We start from the raw sequence: 17,319 nt of genomic DNA, 5'->3' as shown, positions 1-17,319 counted from the left end.
GAGATCAACTCATTTGCATTTAAAGGGACACTACCAAAACGACACATTTTTGCTCACACCTACAAAGTGGCAATTTTAACATGCTATAATAAATTATGTACATGGTATTTTGAGCTAAAACTTCACATACAGTATGTACTCTAGGGACACCAAAAAAACTTTGACATCTTAAAAACTCCTAAAAATATCCCCTTTAAGTGCAAAGGTGATGCCAGTGACAGCGTGGGATAATTTTTTGACAATTTCTTTCTTTCATGACAGTGTAAAAAATGATTTTTTCATATCTTTTCACTGTCTGAAGAACGTACAATAAATTTCTTGTGCAACAGTAATCACATAATGTGTTAAAGAAGCGTACATTCCAACAAAGGAATTATGCAGAATGGCATTTGAATCCCCCAGTTTTAGATTAGTTTGATTGTTATGGCATATATTAAAGTATGATGTATGTCACACTGACAGGAATGACTGGAAGTTTTCCAGCAAAAATTAAAGAAGAAATATTTCGAAAATGTACTGTAAATATTTGAAGAGTTTCGTTGCAAAACGAGATAAACTCGTAAACTCGATAAACTTTTTTTTAGAAATCTCGTTTTTTGGTTGTGCATTCCAATTAATATAGTTTTGACAAAAATGTTAAAAATCTCGTTTTGCAACGAATCTCTTTATTTGTAAACTGTAGCCTTTGTACCTGTAACCATCATCAGTAGAGGAGATCATTCTTGAAATGTTTTCATTCAAATTCATCAACTTCTACAGTATGACAAGGATCCGCCCATTCCTGTTACCAGCAATATAGCTAGGAATTTTAATGTTAATAAATCGAATAATCTGAGTTTTACACTGTGGGTGTATGGTTAATAAATCTGCCAATAGGATAAGAAAAATAGACTTGAATGAAATAAAAATGATTATAAAAATAAAAATGAAAATTATTAAGATTATTTTTCTTATCCCATTTGCATATATTTTTTAAGCATAAATTTACTTAATTTTAATTTTTTTTCTGAAATAATAATTATTATTATTTTTGAATATTTTGCTTCTGCAGTAATTTTTAGATCTTTCTACTGGAAGAATTTTTAGATATTTATCCTGGAAAACAAGACAAAATACTAAGAGGAATTCATTCTTTGCAGTGTATAAATACTGTACGTTTATTTACCCTTTTAGTACTACGTTTCTTTGTGTTAACATATTAAATATATTGACTTATTTTATTTTCCCTCTTCGTCTTCTTTCTACTCTCAGACATATCAATATGCGGTGTTATTTTGATGGACAACCATGTCACCGTAACAGAGTTTCCTTTGGATAAAAAGCTGTCTCAGAGTCAAATAAATCCACTTTCTGGTAACTCAGTAAACTGAATGTCACTTTTATTGACAGAAGCATGTGAACAAATGTGGTTAAACATTATATTGAATCACACTTACATAAGACACCAAACAAAGGCCGCAATTGTACAGACATTGCCAAAGTTACAATTATATTTGCAAGCAGTGCTTTGCAGTGCATTTAATTTCTGTGCAATATTTTTCTGCTTATCTGAAATGAAGGTTGAATAAAATATGCAAAAACTTCTGTTGTATTTGTTTTTTTTAAAGTCATATTAATTCAAAGCATAATTCAAAGCAGACAAAAAATCTATAATGTTTTAAACCTGCTTAGGGAATAAGTCAAGATTGTCCCGAGCCAAAGAAGTTCCAGATTATTTATTTTTCTTTTAGCTTTCCTAAATCTAATGTGTGTGAAAAGCAAGGCTGAACTGTTGCCATAATTTATTAGGTGGTTATTTTTGCAAATATGTGAAATTATGATTCTGGAGGAATATGTTTTATCCAGGTGGTCTTAATGGTTATTTATCACATTCAACTGTTTGATGTTCCTACACAGTTTGAGATGTCTCTGCCAGTTCCCTCTGCAGGTATAATCTCTTTTCTTGTCTGATCTGGCCTCGAGCCCATTACTCGTCAGCAGGCCAAAACTGCTCCTCCTCTGGGCTTCCTGTCCCCCATTCGCCCTGTGCAAACAGGAAATGATCAGTCTTCAGAAAATCCAGTGGACCGTGGAGGCCCGAGCATCAGCCTTCACCTAACACTCTCAATCACAAGAGACTAAACCGTTCAGACTCTGGATGATATCAATGTGTCATCAATGTTAAACAATACTTTAGATAAGCAAGCAACCAAGCCTAAGCTATTCTGTCATGATTCCCCCCAAAACATATGCTGGTTAAGTCCATCACAGATCCTGAGATGGCATTCATTATGCATCAAAAGGCCAGGCTCGTCTTCCATTGTGTCCGTGCCGTGTAAATTCCAGAGCATGCAGCGGGCCATCTCAGGTGTTGAAGGATATGCAGCAGTTTACAAGCTGCTGTTGTTTGTTTAACCCTTCGATTAGGGTCCAGGAATGTCAGCTATGGGGGATTTGGTGGTCCCGACAGCATCGTTTGACACGTCGGCAAACTGTCACGGCACAGTGGTGGAGAACTAACAGTCTGCTCGCTACAATGGAGGCACGGTTTGCTCAAGGCCCATCCCTTTACATTTTCTCTATTGCCATTTGTAAATATTGTGTCTATGGGGAGACGTGACTGAAATGCAAAATGCTGAAATGCACCGTGAGGGCAAAAGAAAAGCTGCAGCCAATTTAAACGTTTGCTCAGTCATTCACCGTACAAGCAGGGGCCGTCATGTTGTTTTTACTTTATTTGAAATAACATCATTCTGAACACTGTTACAAAGGATGAGGTGCTTAAATAACATTTTTTTAAATGAGGTACAAAAAGGTGTTGTAGGCAGTCTGTACTAGAAAGGTTTTTGATGCAAAACAGGTTGATAAATGTAATAAAAAATATTTCCGGTAGAAACAAATTTGGAGACGCTAACCAACAGTATTTAAAGTGAAATTGAAAACATGCCATTCTGCAACTCCAGAAAATTTATGGATGTACATTAGAAGTGCCTGTTTCCAGTAAAATGCTTCGTGCTGGTAGTAGTTATATGTTGGCAGACAGTAGTCGTACAGTAAAATAGAGCCCTTCTGTGAAGGACTAGCAGTGTGGGTGTTTCTGAAGAACCTCTGATGAAATCTTGAATACATTTATGAGATTTGGTAATAAAATGTCATGGCAGAAGGCAGGTTCAAAATATCCACCAATATCCTATTCAAAACACAATCACAAAACAATGCCTTTTCCGCAAAACAAACAAGTACTGTACCACTGTTGAAACATAATGTATGTACATTGTAAAGTGATAAGACACAAGCTCAGGCACTTATCTTACATAAAACGCATTTTTTCCCAATAAAAACAATCTTCCATCATTAAAAAGCACTTCTGCATACTTAGTATAATAAAAAAATGAGATAATCCAAGCTTGTCGGTCAGACAAAAAAGTAACCTGTTCAATATTGACATATGCAAAACATTAATACGACAATCAGGTTTTAATTATCCAATGACTTAAACATACTGGACTGTTGTTATTTGCATTATACCACATCAGCCATTCCATACATGTCATTGGCTTAACCCCATCACTTGCGAATACAAATATTTTCATTGTATTGTCTTTAATAGCTGTGATCTTTGGCACGTATTCCCATGTTGATGCCAAGCTATGATGCACTTAAAGGTCATTACAGTTCAAAGCCAATAATAATACGGTGGTTCGCACTCAATAAAATGATGCTGGAGGACGGCACTCTTCGCTGAAGGTCTGTTTCTGGCACCCAACAAATGTTCATTGTAAATAGTATTGTAAGTGACCTACTAATGGTGCATGTTATGGTTTTCTTCACGTTGACAGGAATAACAATTTTAATAATACGCTGGAATAAAAAAAGGCATAAAATGTGAAGTATCACAACTCAAATATAACTGTGCAACACGTTTGTATTAAAAATTTATAGGTCTCTTTAGGATATAAAGGGACATTCAAGCTGTCCACACACAACAGACTGGTAGACCAAGTCTGCTACCATCAAAGGTGACGTGCCTGCTTGCTTTAGCAGTTCACAAGTCCTGGGTGCCAAGTGAATGGCACTTGAATTCCTACCTCTGATATTTAAAAATAAAGACCAGCCGAGTCAGCTCCCGGCCGAGATTTCCACACAGCGCACCAACTCCTGTAGTGTCCCTGTTGCTGTTTCCTGGAGAGGTGTTATCTCAAAAGAATCCCGCTATCCAGGTGGCAAATATTTGTCCACTTATTACACAGCGTCAAACGATACTGTCATGGGCCAGGAAGTCTTGTTTCCAAAATGGGCGCAAGGGTGTTTTGGGTTTACTGCTGAGGACTATGAGAACTCGACCGGCCGGATCATCATGGAGGTGGCACGGAGAGAATAGCTGGGACCTTTGAAGTAGTGCCACTTGATGCCGTTGAATTTTCCGACGTGCTGTCCCTGTCTGTAATACACCCCGTTCAGGTTGGAAGGGCCGCAGGCATCGTACCACCATCCTAAGACACAACCATTTACAATAAGTGTTGAGGGTTTATGCAGAAAAATACTACATTTGCAGTGCTACTACATTTACTTTTCAATACTGCGAGGTCTTTTCAGGCCTTGACTTATTCTTGGCCCAGTCTCGCGTGGGAAATTTATCTGCGTATCACCAACACGTCACTCTGATAACACTTTAACCTTGTTTAAAAGGATTTTGTAAAAGCCACGGTTATCTTTAGATGCTATCACGAATGAGTGACGCAGAAATTGAAACTGGGGCCAAAAGCAATATATTGAGATATTTTTTTCATTACAGTACTACAGTATATGAGTTACATACTCTGGTGCGTTTACTCTGTGCATCGCACGGTAGATTATAGCATGCAAACAGTGATGCCATGCAACAGAAACCATGCATAAAATGTCATGGAGATACAGATACTTATTTTTTTATTTTATTTTTTGGAAAAAATCCAATCCACATTGGAATCAGGTGAAGTAAGGTTTTTGGGGGTGAGCTGATTGAAGTGGAGTTTTTTTTTAAGCATATACTATTCTTGTTGCTATAACTTTATATGACAAACTATTTTTATACTAGTATATTTTTGATCTGTTTAGGCTATGGTAGATGGCTTTGATTCTGGATTTAACAGTATGTTGATGCTATGTGTTCACTGCCGTGTGTTGAGGAGTGACTGACACAAAGCAGGTTGGGGATCTGATAACCTTAATGGTATTCAGGAAAAGAGACGTACTGTATGTATACAGGATACCTTGAAGAAAATGCATCACGTTATATAATGTGCAACATAGCTGTTTAATAATAGCCGCTGCTGTTTATTACAACCAAAGGCTTTGCTTTAAAGCCAGCATTGATAGATGGGGTTTTAAACAGTAGGTATATCCAGGGTTCCCACGGGTCCTTGAAATCCTTGAAAGTTTGTGAATCTGGGGGGAAAATCAAGGCCCTGGGAAAGTTTTGAAAATATACATAAATAGATACAGGTCATTGAAAGTGCTTGAATCTATTTTATGCAAGACGTTTTCTGGAAAAAAATCCATATAAGTCCCTGTGTATAAAAATTCTAGACTTTTTAAGCACACATGCTAAACTGTTCACTTTAAATGCTTATATCTTCTGTATGCGAATGTTGATTCATATCAAAATGCTTTTTTGCATAGTTGTGTTTGATACATAAAAATGTCTCGGGTTACATATGTAACTGTTTTTCCCTGAGAAGGGAACGAGACGCTGTGTATCCCTTGCCATACTTCCCTGTAACGCCGTCTTTGGTAATATTTCAGATAGAGATATACTCCCTGGCCCCCGCGTCACCCTGTCTTTGTTGTTAAGCCTTACCATTGGTTGAATTTGATATACACATTCAGATGCACATACCATTGTAAGCGTCCCCAAAGTGTCACCGCAGGGACGCAGCGCGAGTTCCCTCGAAAGGGAACTGTAACAATCTATCTTAAAAAGTAACACAATGTAACCTTGCTCTCACTTGAAATGTGTCCCCACATTTAGTCCTTGAATTTGAGGGTATTTGACCTGGAAAGTCCTTGAAAGGTCCTTGAATTTGAAGTTAACTAAGGTGTGGAAACCCTCCCTGTATATCTCATTTGTGCATTTACATGTATGCATTTTATTTAAAGCAACTTCATGGCATACATTTTATTGATGTATATGTTTCCTATGATTGAACTTATCACTTTTTGTGCTGCACCTACTGAGGAAATATCCTAACAACTCGTCTGAACATCTAAGCAATGTTTACTAAGCGATGCCCTGGGCCTCAAATTAAAACTTCTCCATACTGTATGTGAATAATAAGAGTTAGTTGTTGCTAATTCTTATCACATAACCATGTGGTTAGAAAAAAAAGCCTGTCAGCCGTGTCACTTCTCAGCCCATTAAATACTACTCATCTAGCCACTGGAGTAGACACGTACACGCAGGCAGATCGCGCCCACTCGGTGCCCGCTGTGGCATGTCTCATTCCCACGAAGGACTTGAACTCGACAGACTCGAATGCCAGAGAGATCTGTGACATTTTAACAGCCGTCCGCGAGCCAACGACGCTGCCCTTTGTCACAGCTCTGACACCGCAAACCGATTGGACGAAGATTCTGCCTGTTACCATGCTGTTGCATCTCAAGCGGCTGGCTGGGTGAGGGTTTTGCTTGTCTCTGGGGAACTTGTTTTATGGCCTTGTTAACCACAGTTTATAACCAGCAATGAGGCAGCAGAACAAAAAAAGTTTGATTTCGTGATAAAACCAGAACTAGGACCAATGTGTCTTTCATTAAAGCTCTTACAGGTTCTATTTTAAGACTGCCAATTTTAAACATTTCCGTACCTTCAGGCCAAATTTCTTTAGTTAAAACGAAACTTTCATTTAAAATCTTTCAGTGAGACGCTGTTTTATTTAGCAAATGGCATCACCCAATTCCCTCTGCACACACAGCAGTTTTATACACGTCAACCCGATAGAGCTCATATTTTTTCTCATCCTGATATTAAATATCTCAGAGATGAATCATTGCCAGGGCCCTATTTAGTAGCAAGTAGAGCTTATTCATTTTTCTGGTTGATGTTTGTTTGTTAGCTAGTGGTTTTATAGGTTTTATAGGCTGTTTAATGTTTGAATTCCTGCAATCAACAGGGCTGAGCAGAAACCAAAGTCTTGTGCCTTACCGCCACTGAGCATAAGTGCACATTTGCACGTGCAGTTATCATTGTCCATGTCTTTAGTGCTGAAGTCAGCGCCGTGGATCACCAGACTGCTCTGCCTGCCCGCTGTCCCGCTGTGGCTCTTCAGGAATAATCTGAAACAGTAGAGGTGAAATATGAGCCGGGAGAAATACCATTTAAACGATAAGTGCTTGAGTCTGGGCAGCGTTGCACGACTTTAACCCCCGTCATATGTAATCCAGTCTTTAGATGAGAAAATTAGTGCAAAAAAACCTCTTTATTCTGACACTTAGTGATTGATTTAAGCAGATTAAGCTCACATGCACGACCCATGTATCAATTCTTGGGGTTTGAGTGCATTTGCTGGGAAACCCCATACATCATAATCTAGATACCAGTGCTTTGGTCGCAGAAACCAACCACATAGTAATTCCTGTCCAGACGTCCACACTCGGGGTTTCACCCACAAATTCACAACCCTCACTTAATGCGCGCTTGAGTATAAAAGCAAACCTTAATATTATATAGCAATGACACCCAGAGTTTGACGCTGAAGGGTGGCCATTGAGTTTCCCATCTTGTTACATTGTATAACCAAATTTTCTGCCCAGGGTCTCAACCTCTCATTTTATTACCTCGCTGACTAGGTCATACATCAAGCCAAAATAAAAGACTGCACGTCCATGCCAGCAACACTAAATAAATAAATAAATGGAACAGCGAATGAAACATGTTTAACCGCACAAAATCATTTCCTGAAAGTCATCTCCCTAAATAAAATGAGACAGTGGCGAATGAGCCTAATAAATCTCTTCAAAGATAACACTTGGCAAACAAGAAGAGAAATGTTTAGTATTTTTGGTTATGTTTAAATGTTTTGGGCATGTCAAACAGGCCTGTGATGCAATGTTAGGTATTACATGCCAAGTATAATCATGTGGCTTCATTGTTAAGTGGGTCATTTTTTTGAAATTTTTAGTTCCCAACACTTCATCCATCATATGGAGTTCTTATAACTGTCTGCGTAATCAATAAAAAGTCACAAGCATCACATCAATGTACTCTGACATCATATTTATTAGGAAGAAGTGTATTGTTGGAGTCTTTTTACAAAGATAAACAGCCTTGGATGTTTCCACGTACAGTATGCTCAATGCAAAACTGATGTATTATGTTACTTTCCGACATTATAGACTACATTTAACGTCCATTTATTAAAGGATTAGTCCTTTTTTTTAAAGAAAAATCCAGATAATTTACTCACCACCATGTCATCCAAAATGTTGATGTCTTTCTTTGTTCAGTCGAGAAGAAATTATGTTTTTTGAGGAAAATCTTTCTCATTTTAATGGACTTTAATAGAGCCCAACATTTAATACTTAACTCAACACTTAACGTTTTTTTTCAACGGAGTTTCAAAGGACTATAAACAATCCCAAACGAGGCATAAGGGTCTTATCTAGCGAAACGATTGTCATTTTTGACAATAAAAATAAAAAATATACACTTTTAAACCACAACTTCTCGTCATGTAGATCCGGTCATGATGCGCCAGCTGAGCCCACGCAATACGTCATGACGTCAAGAGGTCACAGAGGATGAACGTGAAACTCCGCCCCAGTGTTTACAAACGTCTTGAAAGAGGACCGTTCCTACGTTGTTGTATGTCAACTGATACTAATTAATGTCTTTGTGTCAGTTTATTGTTTACAATGGTCTGCAAATGTGCGTTTTATATATGTAACACGTGACCTCCCTACGTCACTACGCATTTACGTTAGGTCGCGCTGGACTTGACCTAGACGAAAAGTTGTGGTTTAAAAGAACATATTTTTTATTTTTGACATTCGTTTTGCTAGATAAGACCCTTTTGCCTCGTTTGGGATCGTTTATAGACCTTTGAAACTCCGTTGAAAAAAACTGTTAAGTGTTGAGTTAAGTATTAAATGTTGGCCTCTATTAAAGTCCATTAAAATGAGAAAAATCCTGCAATGTTTTCCTCAAAAAACATAATTTCTTCTGGACTGAACAAAGAAAGACATCAACATTTTGGATGACATGGTGGTGAGTAAATTATCTGGATTTTTCTTTTAAGAAAATGGAATACTCCTTTAAGGCACAAGTGCTAAGAATATCCACACACTCATTCAGAAAGCATGCATCATTTCGTTAGTATATGCTTAACCCAGATTTTAAAAGAAAAATGAAAATTTTTGACCTCACTTCTCAAGATTCAAACAGTATCTGCACACATAAACCTGTTTTTTTATTTTTTACTACTGTTATCTACTCCATAGATCATAGTCAGGTTAAATGCTTCCTTTACAGTAATTTGATGCAAACCAATAAATGGGGTTTTTACATTAGCACTTTGGTGTGCATCCAGGTCTATTTTATGTCAAGGTTTGGTTAGTTTGGATGATGTGAACACTGCTTTCCGAACTCGGTGCGATTCCGAGTCTGCCTATAAAGGGTGGTCTGGGGTACGGTTTGTGTGGACTGTTCGCTGCTGATATGAACACAATTGAACTTAATCGTGGAAGTGAACCGTACAATTTAAGTACTTTTGCAGATGACAGATGCAACTGGGTTTCTGTATTTATACTTTGATAACAAAACCAAAGGTTTGAATCAAGATCAACTCTTTATTTTTCATACTGTAGCCCCTGCCTAGCAACATCAGTAAACGGGTGTACCGTTCAGAACAAAATATTATAATGTGAACAGAGACCAGTGGGGAAGAAGGGGGGAGCAATCAAATTCAGGTTCGGACCAAGCAATTGAACCTAATATGAAACCATGCACCCTAAAAAGAGTCAATATGTGCAATATGATGTATCTTGTTGCTACATTGCACTTTGGTATCTTGCGATTGTTCAGCCAATAAGTTAAAGGCGGGGTGCAAGATTTTAGAAAAACACTTTAAAAAAGGGAGTCGGGCCAAAACACACTTGTAGCCAATCAGCAGTAAAGGGCGTCTCTACTAACCGATATCATTGCCTGGGTTGCGTATGTGTGGGGCGGGTCTGTCAAAAGAAGGTCCAGATTCTATTAGGGTAGGGGCGTGTTTGTTTAGGTGATTTCAAATGTCAACATTGGCTTTCAGAGATCATGCACCCCGCCTTTAATTAATCTTTTATAAAATGATAAACCGCATCTTTGTAAAACAAATGTGTTTCTGGTCTTACATACAATGATGCAAAGAATAGTTTTGCATACAACTTGCATAGACATTTGTTCTGCTTATGTTTAATGCATAAGGTAGTTTATGAGACAGTTCGTTCCTCTTCTTGTTTTTCGTTCACATCTTATCGAATATTAAATCTACTCTAACCAATATAGCGTTAAAAATAATATAATAATAATAATTTATTACTTGTGAACTGAGCAGGTCTCTCTTTCGCACAGATGACCAGGTGAAGTGTTACACATTTGCTCATCTCTAGTTAAATTCCAAGCATCATAGTTCCCAGAAGAGCAAAAGTACTTCCTGTGTGCCTAGTTACTTTTGTCATGCTAATGTTTTTGCATGTCATGCTCTGGACTTTGTTTCTCTTTGAGTGCAAACATCTGCATGTCTGATATGGTTCCTCTAGACCTTCCTCTCATCAGGCTTTACTAGGAAAAACACAGAATAAAATGAGATTTATATGGTATTTCACAACAGCATATCCCAGGGGATGTTTCTGGTGTCTGCTCAATTTACTTTTCTCATTTAAAATGATAGCAGTGCTCCTTACCGGAAATGTGACATTTCTTCAGAGTTTAAAAGGATGTACGGTCACATTTCTTTGGAAATGTTAAACTCATTATGGATACTAAATCTGATCTTCTGATCCAAACACTAAATCAGACATCTGCTAATAGGACCAAGATTACACACTTCTACTCAACAAAATTAAACCGCCAGCCTCTTCTATGTCATCAAGATAAGCAAGTGTATCGGAGAAGAATCCAACAGCATAGACTATAAAGGAGCCTGAAGCAGGAAACACTAACACCGCTTCTTCACAGCAGCATTAAAACAAAAACTTCAGTTTATAAGTCACACGTGCCATAGGGGTCCATGCGTCAGAACCCCTTTTGGTCAAGTCAGAATTCCTTGCAGAAGAATGAAAATAAAGAAACTTAAATATTGTTTCCTCTCGGCTGCGGGACATGTCAAAACCCATCTGAGCTTAGTGCGATAAGCAGACGTTCTTGAGAGGAACCCGTGGTTTGCTTCTGCTGTGTCTTTAATCTGTCACAACTCATCTTTGAAACATGTTATGACATTTCTTTAATTTAGTAACAGTGCTGTGAAATTCAATCTGTGTCTTTGAAATATATGAAATATGGCATGCATTTATTGTAAAGACATTTGGTGGCCTCAAACGGTGAACAAAAATACATTTTGGGTGCAATATGTAAATCACTGATGATGATGTTATCTTACAAATTTAACTTACAATTCAACTGAAAGTAATATTTCCTGTACTGTCATTGCTTTTCAATCTCATTTGTTGATGAACAAATTTGGCTAATGTAAGACCTTTTGAGGATGTCTGTGGACCCTTCCATCACTTTGAATATAGCTTGAGATGTTGTTAGGCTTTGCTAAACCTTCAACAGAAAGTATATTGCCTTTATCGATGTGTGCCAAAATCTTCAAAATTCACATCAGATCCACTAAAGATCTTTCATCATCATGAAGCAAAGTCTGTGAATTCAAAACTTGGCGGGTAAAAGAGAAAGATGTTTGATAAAGATGTACCACTTTCAAAGAAATCATGTAGCGCCAACTAAAAGCAGACACATGGCTGTATAACATCACTTGTGTTAGTGCATACACTCAGGGTATTAAATGAGTAAGGGATAATGTAGAGGCGAAGCGGAGGGTCTTGTATCACACTGAAGGGGCTTATTTCGCGATAACTACCGGCTGCCTCTACATTATCCCGCTTATTACACAGCTACTACTTGCCACATAAGAAAAAAAACTGGACATGAATATGAATTTGAAACATTTTATTGGCATATTTGTTTTAAATTAACATTTTTATTCTTCCACGAAACTTTGCACAGATGCATAAAATGATCGTAATACCTTATTACTCTGCTTCATACTTGTCTGTCTCCATTTTTTTCTCTTTTAGCAAGTCTTTGAGAAGTTTTAATGCCCATTCTGTATTTTTTTGTGTGTTGGTTTCGTAGCTGTCATGCTCTATTTTGTCAAGTTCAGTCTCAGTAAGCTCTCTGTGTCTTGTTGTTGTTCGTTCTTCTATCCACTGTTTAAATGTTTTGGTTTTTCCATACATGTTAAAATTAATGTCAAAATTTTCCATTCTTAATTGTGGTTGTCCAGTGTTTGTCACAAGATGGCGCCAAACAGTAATCTTTGTTGGCGCGTAGGGATTTTAAACATACAAGTAGTACCGGCTGTGCGTTATTACTTTGGAGCGGTTATTATTTGAAAAGAACGAACCTGCAAATGTCTCAACTGACCAATCAGAATCAAGCATTCCAGAGAGCCGTGTAATAAGTAATAATAATAGTAACTCAGTATGCTTTAACTCTTTCCCCGCCATTGATGAGTATTTCCAGCTTTTTGCAATACCGCTATTATCCACCAGGTCTTCTGCAACTAATAAAACCTGAAAGTAGAGCCCTAGCAGAAACAGCTGTGTGTCCATGTAAGTTTTGAGGATCCCTCTGAATCTGATCTCTATCAAAAGTCCTTCAAAAAAACGGAATTATCTCAGCCTTTAGCTCGAAATTGGGTGTTTTTAAGAAACCTACCCATATTTGAGAGGTGATTAAAAGAAAACTAATGAAGGTAGGATGAAAGTTGGTAACACTTTATTTCGATAGTCCACTTTAGACATTTTACTAATTATAAGTAACTTTGCAACTACATATCAACTACCAATCTTTAGAGAATTAGTAGACAGTCTCCTTAATATCTACTTACACTTTATTGTGATGATATCTTAACAGACATTCAACTGACTATAAGTATCTTGTCAGGTGCATGTCAACTTATTCCACTAACCCAAACCTCTTCCCTAACCCTAACACTTAAAGTCTTCTAATATTCTAATGACAGTTAGTTGACGTATAGTTGCAAATTATTGAAAGGTAGTTGGCATGTAGTTGCAAAGTTATTTATAGTTAGTAAAATGTCTAAAGTGGACTATCAAAATAAAGTGTAACCAAGTTTTTTTCCCTTGTTTGAAAGCAGAGGGTCTGTTCTTTCATTTGATATATTGTATATTTATTTATTTAAAGAAGAACATTTTGTGAAAATCATAAAAATGCTGCCGCTGGCTAGCAACTTTAAAAAAAATGCGGGCATGGAAAGAGTTAATGAGGCCAAATACGTGTTAAAAGTCAATTTAGGGTTTAATTTAGGCACATTTTCGAATCAACTCCTACATTGATCTCCCCGTTATCTTAATTACGTGGCACATGGTTACACGCTTGCATATTATTATTCTTTTTGCACCCAAATGTTTCTGTATTACTGATTGTTAAACAGGCATATAACCATGATCCAATGAGTATTTTCTACCAATAGAAATCATATCTGCTTTTAACTGCTGTTCACCTTTTCCACAATAACTTTGTTGTGCCTCGGTTACTTTGCACCCACATTTCCTTCTCTTTACCACAGTCACCTTTTGACCATATTTTCATAAGTCACAAATTGACTGTTCTCCATTTCCAATGCTACTTTTCTTTAAAAATAGATGTCTTCCATAGGCTAATAAAGCTAAATGCATATGTTAAAACGAATTCTCTCACGGAGTCCTCAAACAAATACAGAGGTGGTGTGTAAACACACGAGGAGTCTGTGTGTCTGTAAGTGCTGTGGGCACTGGAGTTGGGTCAGTGGACTGCATCATGAATTAGTGTGAGCCCTGAGTAATGACCCCCTATTATGGCCCTGGAAAGGTTCCTTCAGGGACCCTCTCAGATACTGACCCCTATCCTGCATAACCTTCCATGTGTCTGCATTTCCTAGAAACAAAACACAAAACATCCTGGCCTCTCCCAAATTCCATGTTACACAAATCTCAAAAATTAATTGGTCTAAACATTTCATACAGAAAAAAAGTGGATTCACTGAATTATGTTTATACACTATATAAACAAAAGTATTGTGACACCTCTTCTAACAAAGATGTTTTGGCCAACCCAAACAGAACACTGTGAAGGTCTTTCTATGTGGAGTTTACATGTTTTCCTTGTGTCAGCATGGGTTTACTCTGGGTACTACGGTATATGGTTTCCATCCACAGCCTAAAAACTACAGTTTACTGTACCCACATTGGTTTACAGTATACACACACTGAGGGAAGGGCAATTTGACATATCCAAAGTGAAAGTAAAACTGACATATTTGCCAATGTATGGTAACCCATACATGGAATGTGACCTCTGCATTTAACCCATCCAGGGAGCAGTGAACACACGCAGTGCAAGTCGTGAACACACACGGAGCAGTGGGCAGCACCCGGGGAGCAACTGGGGTTAAGGTGTCTTGCTTAAGGGCACCTCAGTCACCTCGAACCGGCAACTCTTGGGTTGCAAGTTTTAACTTGGTGATTAACCAGTTCTTGCCATGAATTTAGCCATAGATGTGAAAATGTGTTAAGAATAAATAAACATGTTTATCTATTCCAGTTATTCCAGTCAAAACAAATATTAATGCTATACCATACAATGAATTTTGTTTCAAAGGTTTTCAGGTCAGAAGACAAACATTTGTACGAGAAAGCAGTGCAAACTAAAAGAACTGAAAAATAAAAAACTAGATACATACTGTATATAAATAACCCCGGATGTACATTTTAGGCAGATTTATATAAAAAGTATGAGAATGGAGTGATTGCTGTGTTAAATTTCTTTTTAGTGTATACAGATCGTTGTAACATTCCAGAAAGAATTAAAAATTATGTAATTGCTCCTGTACATTGTACACTAATCAAATCTGATAAGACTGTAAGAGCGAGACATTAATCCTGTGGTATATAATGACATAGTCCATGTTTATTTTACTACTTATAGTCTGTGTGATCCACTAGTTGCACTTTCCATCGCACAAGTCTAAATCAGGAATTTAAATTCAATTTGAAGGCAAAATTGTGAAGAGGGCAGAACTGAGGTCAGTTAACACCACTGAGGCATATAAGGTTACTTTGTGATAGCCGCAGCTACAGCATCTATACTTGAGGTTTACCAAAAAATGCTTGGAAGACTGTAAATGTTATTTTTTCCATGCAAAGGTCAAATTGTCATGTTTGTTTTTTCTTAGTGAATATCTTAACCTTAAAACATATTTGTTAACATTTTCCTTAAAGCATCTTTCAATCTAACTATTTAAAAATGTCATTAGTGTGGTTTTCAAAAATATAGACAAAAATATAGACAAATGTTAAAATAGCCATGAAGTGGTGTGAAGTCTGGGTAGCACAAATTTTTTTTAAGGTTTTTCTAGATGATTTCAGTTTAAACATAACATTAAATATTTACTATTGAAAGATTAAAGTGTCATTTGTAACATTACTGCCTAATAATGCAGGCTGATTTGTAAGATCACACCTCTTCATAAACCCAAAATTATGGCCTCTGACCTTTGCGGAAACTTGCTTATGTTTAAAAAAGAAGAAAAAAGATCTTCATTATTATACATTTATTGCACTTAGCATGGTATATATTTAGCCAAGTCCTATGTCTACCTTAACTTTTACACCGTATGCAGTTTAGAAATCATTAATGCTGAAAAACGTCATAAACGTGACATTTGGTCCTTTTTACGATTTAAGTTATGGGATTACATTCCCCTGTGCAATTACGGTTGTTCTAATACCTACTTTTCACCCGTCTAGCTTTAAATTTACGCAGTGTAAAGTGGCTGGCGGATAGGCAAACATTTCCTCAGTGGAAAATCTCCACTTTGGTTTTGTTTAATAGTAATGCATATGCTTCATAATATATTACGTTTTAAACTATACTCTGTGGATTCATGTACACGCTTGTGGACCGCGTCTTTAATAATTTAGAAGTGCCGTGTCTCCACATATGTGTATGCACATACATCAGTGCTTGTATTATGCACATGCTGATGTGTGTATGTAAGGGAAATCCCTGCTGAAAAACAGGGTTTACAATGTGATGCTTTTGGGATGCGGATGTCCAGACTAAGCTTTGGAGCAAGACTTTCATGGTCAACTATCTACACCAGAAGACCTGCTGGTGATCAACATTGCTATGCTAGACAAGCACTAAACCAGAATGGTTTCTGGATGAAACAGGTCATTCATATCAGGGCCTTTGAATATACTGCAGAAATTATTATTTTTTTTTTATTTTTAAACAGCCAGGTCACTAATATAGTCCTACCCAAAACAATGTATTAAAGAGCCAATGAGCGTTTGATATAACTGACGTATAGGAATGTGCCGTAATGCTTCTTGAGATGCAATTTTTGAATTTGAATTCATAAGGAACTCGAGATGCATTTTATATTATTATATATTATGTTAAAAGTCTCAGATCAAAATCTAAAGGTGAAATTTGAATGGTCAGCGGTGACAACCTCTCACACACTTCGAGCAGAGCCAATGAAAGGGTTTGTTTTGGGCAGTATTCCCAAGAGGCAGTGTGCGATTACCATACCAAAACAGTTTAAGAGAACAAATCTATTTTTAAAGTTGAGAATGCTGATTAGATTCCTGAAAGTCTCAACAGCACAGGCCGCTATAACACGGCCAAATGTGCAAGATGGCACAGACTGCAGTTCTCCTTTTACATACTGTAGATGTGTGTGAGAAAGCGTATACGTCTGTGTTTACCTGCCCGACGTGAGCTGCTACATGTACGCTCATGAAGGATAATTTTAGCTACACTTGTATTTTAAAAAATTAGAAATTTAAGTGGTTGATAGTGCTGATAAACACAGCTCTTGGGAACAAAAGACCTCAGTTCAACCTCAGATGATTCCTAGTTTTTCACAAAGCCAAAAACTGAAAATGATATTAATGCATAATTCTTGTCTGGACTGTACCTCGCATTCATTTTTGGGTGTCATAGAATACAGATGAAGAAATCTGCTCATTCCCAACTTTAATCTTTTAACATCTGATATTATGACTGTTAATATCTATTTCTTTATCTTTATG

At 37.1% G+C, this 17,319-nt stretch overlaps 1 protein-coding gene across 3 annotated transcripts in view; it reads right to left on the bottom strand.

Annotated features, from left to right (window-relative positions):
- Window positions 1-1,362: 1,362 nt before the first annotated feature.
- angpt1 (angiopoietin 1) overlaps window positions 1,363-17,319 on the bottom strand; it is a 187,342-nt gene continuing 171,385 nt past the window's right edge. For 2 of the 3 annotated variants that reach the window (XM_065290414.1, XM_065290401.2), the window contains 2 exons: window positions 7,160-7,290; window positions 2,697-4,472 (listed from right to left, as the gene is read on the bottom strand). In XM_065290414.1, coding sequence (XP_065146486.1) covers window positions 4,309-4,472; window positions 7,160-7,290 — 295 coding nt within the window. In that variant the 3' untranslated portion in view covers window positions 2,697-4,308. Of the gene's footprint in view, window positions 2,024-2,696; window positions 4,473-7,159; window positions 7,291-17,319 lie in introns of those variants that run through there. The other variant, XM_065290406.2, reaches the window with a different exon arrangement.

The sequence above is a fragment of the Paramisgurnus dabryanus genome, chromosome 19, assembly GCF_030506205.2.
Source record: "Paramisgurnus dabryanus chromosome 19, PD_genome_1.1, whole genome shotgun sequence".
NCBI classification, from domain to species: Eukaryota; Metazoa; Chordata; class Actinopteri; order Cypriniformes; family Cobitidae; genus Paramisgurnus; species Paramisgurnus dabryanus.
Note: the sequence above shows the minus strand (reverse complement) of the source record. Positions and strands in the feature narration are given on the sequence as shown.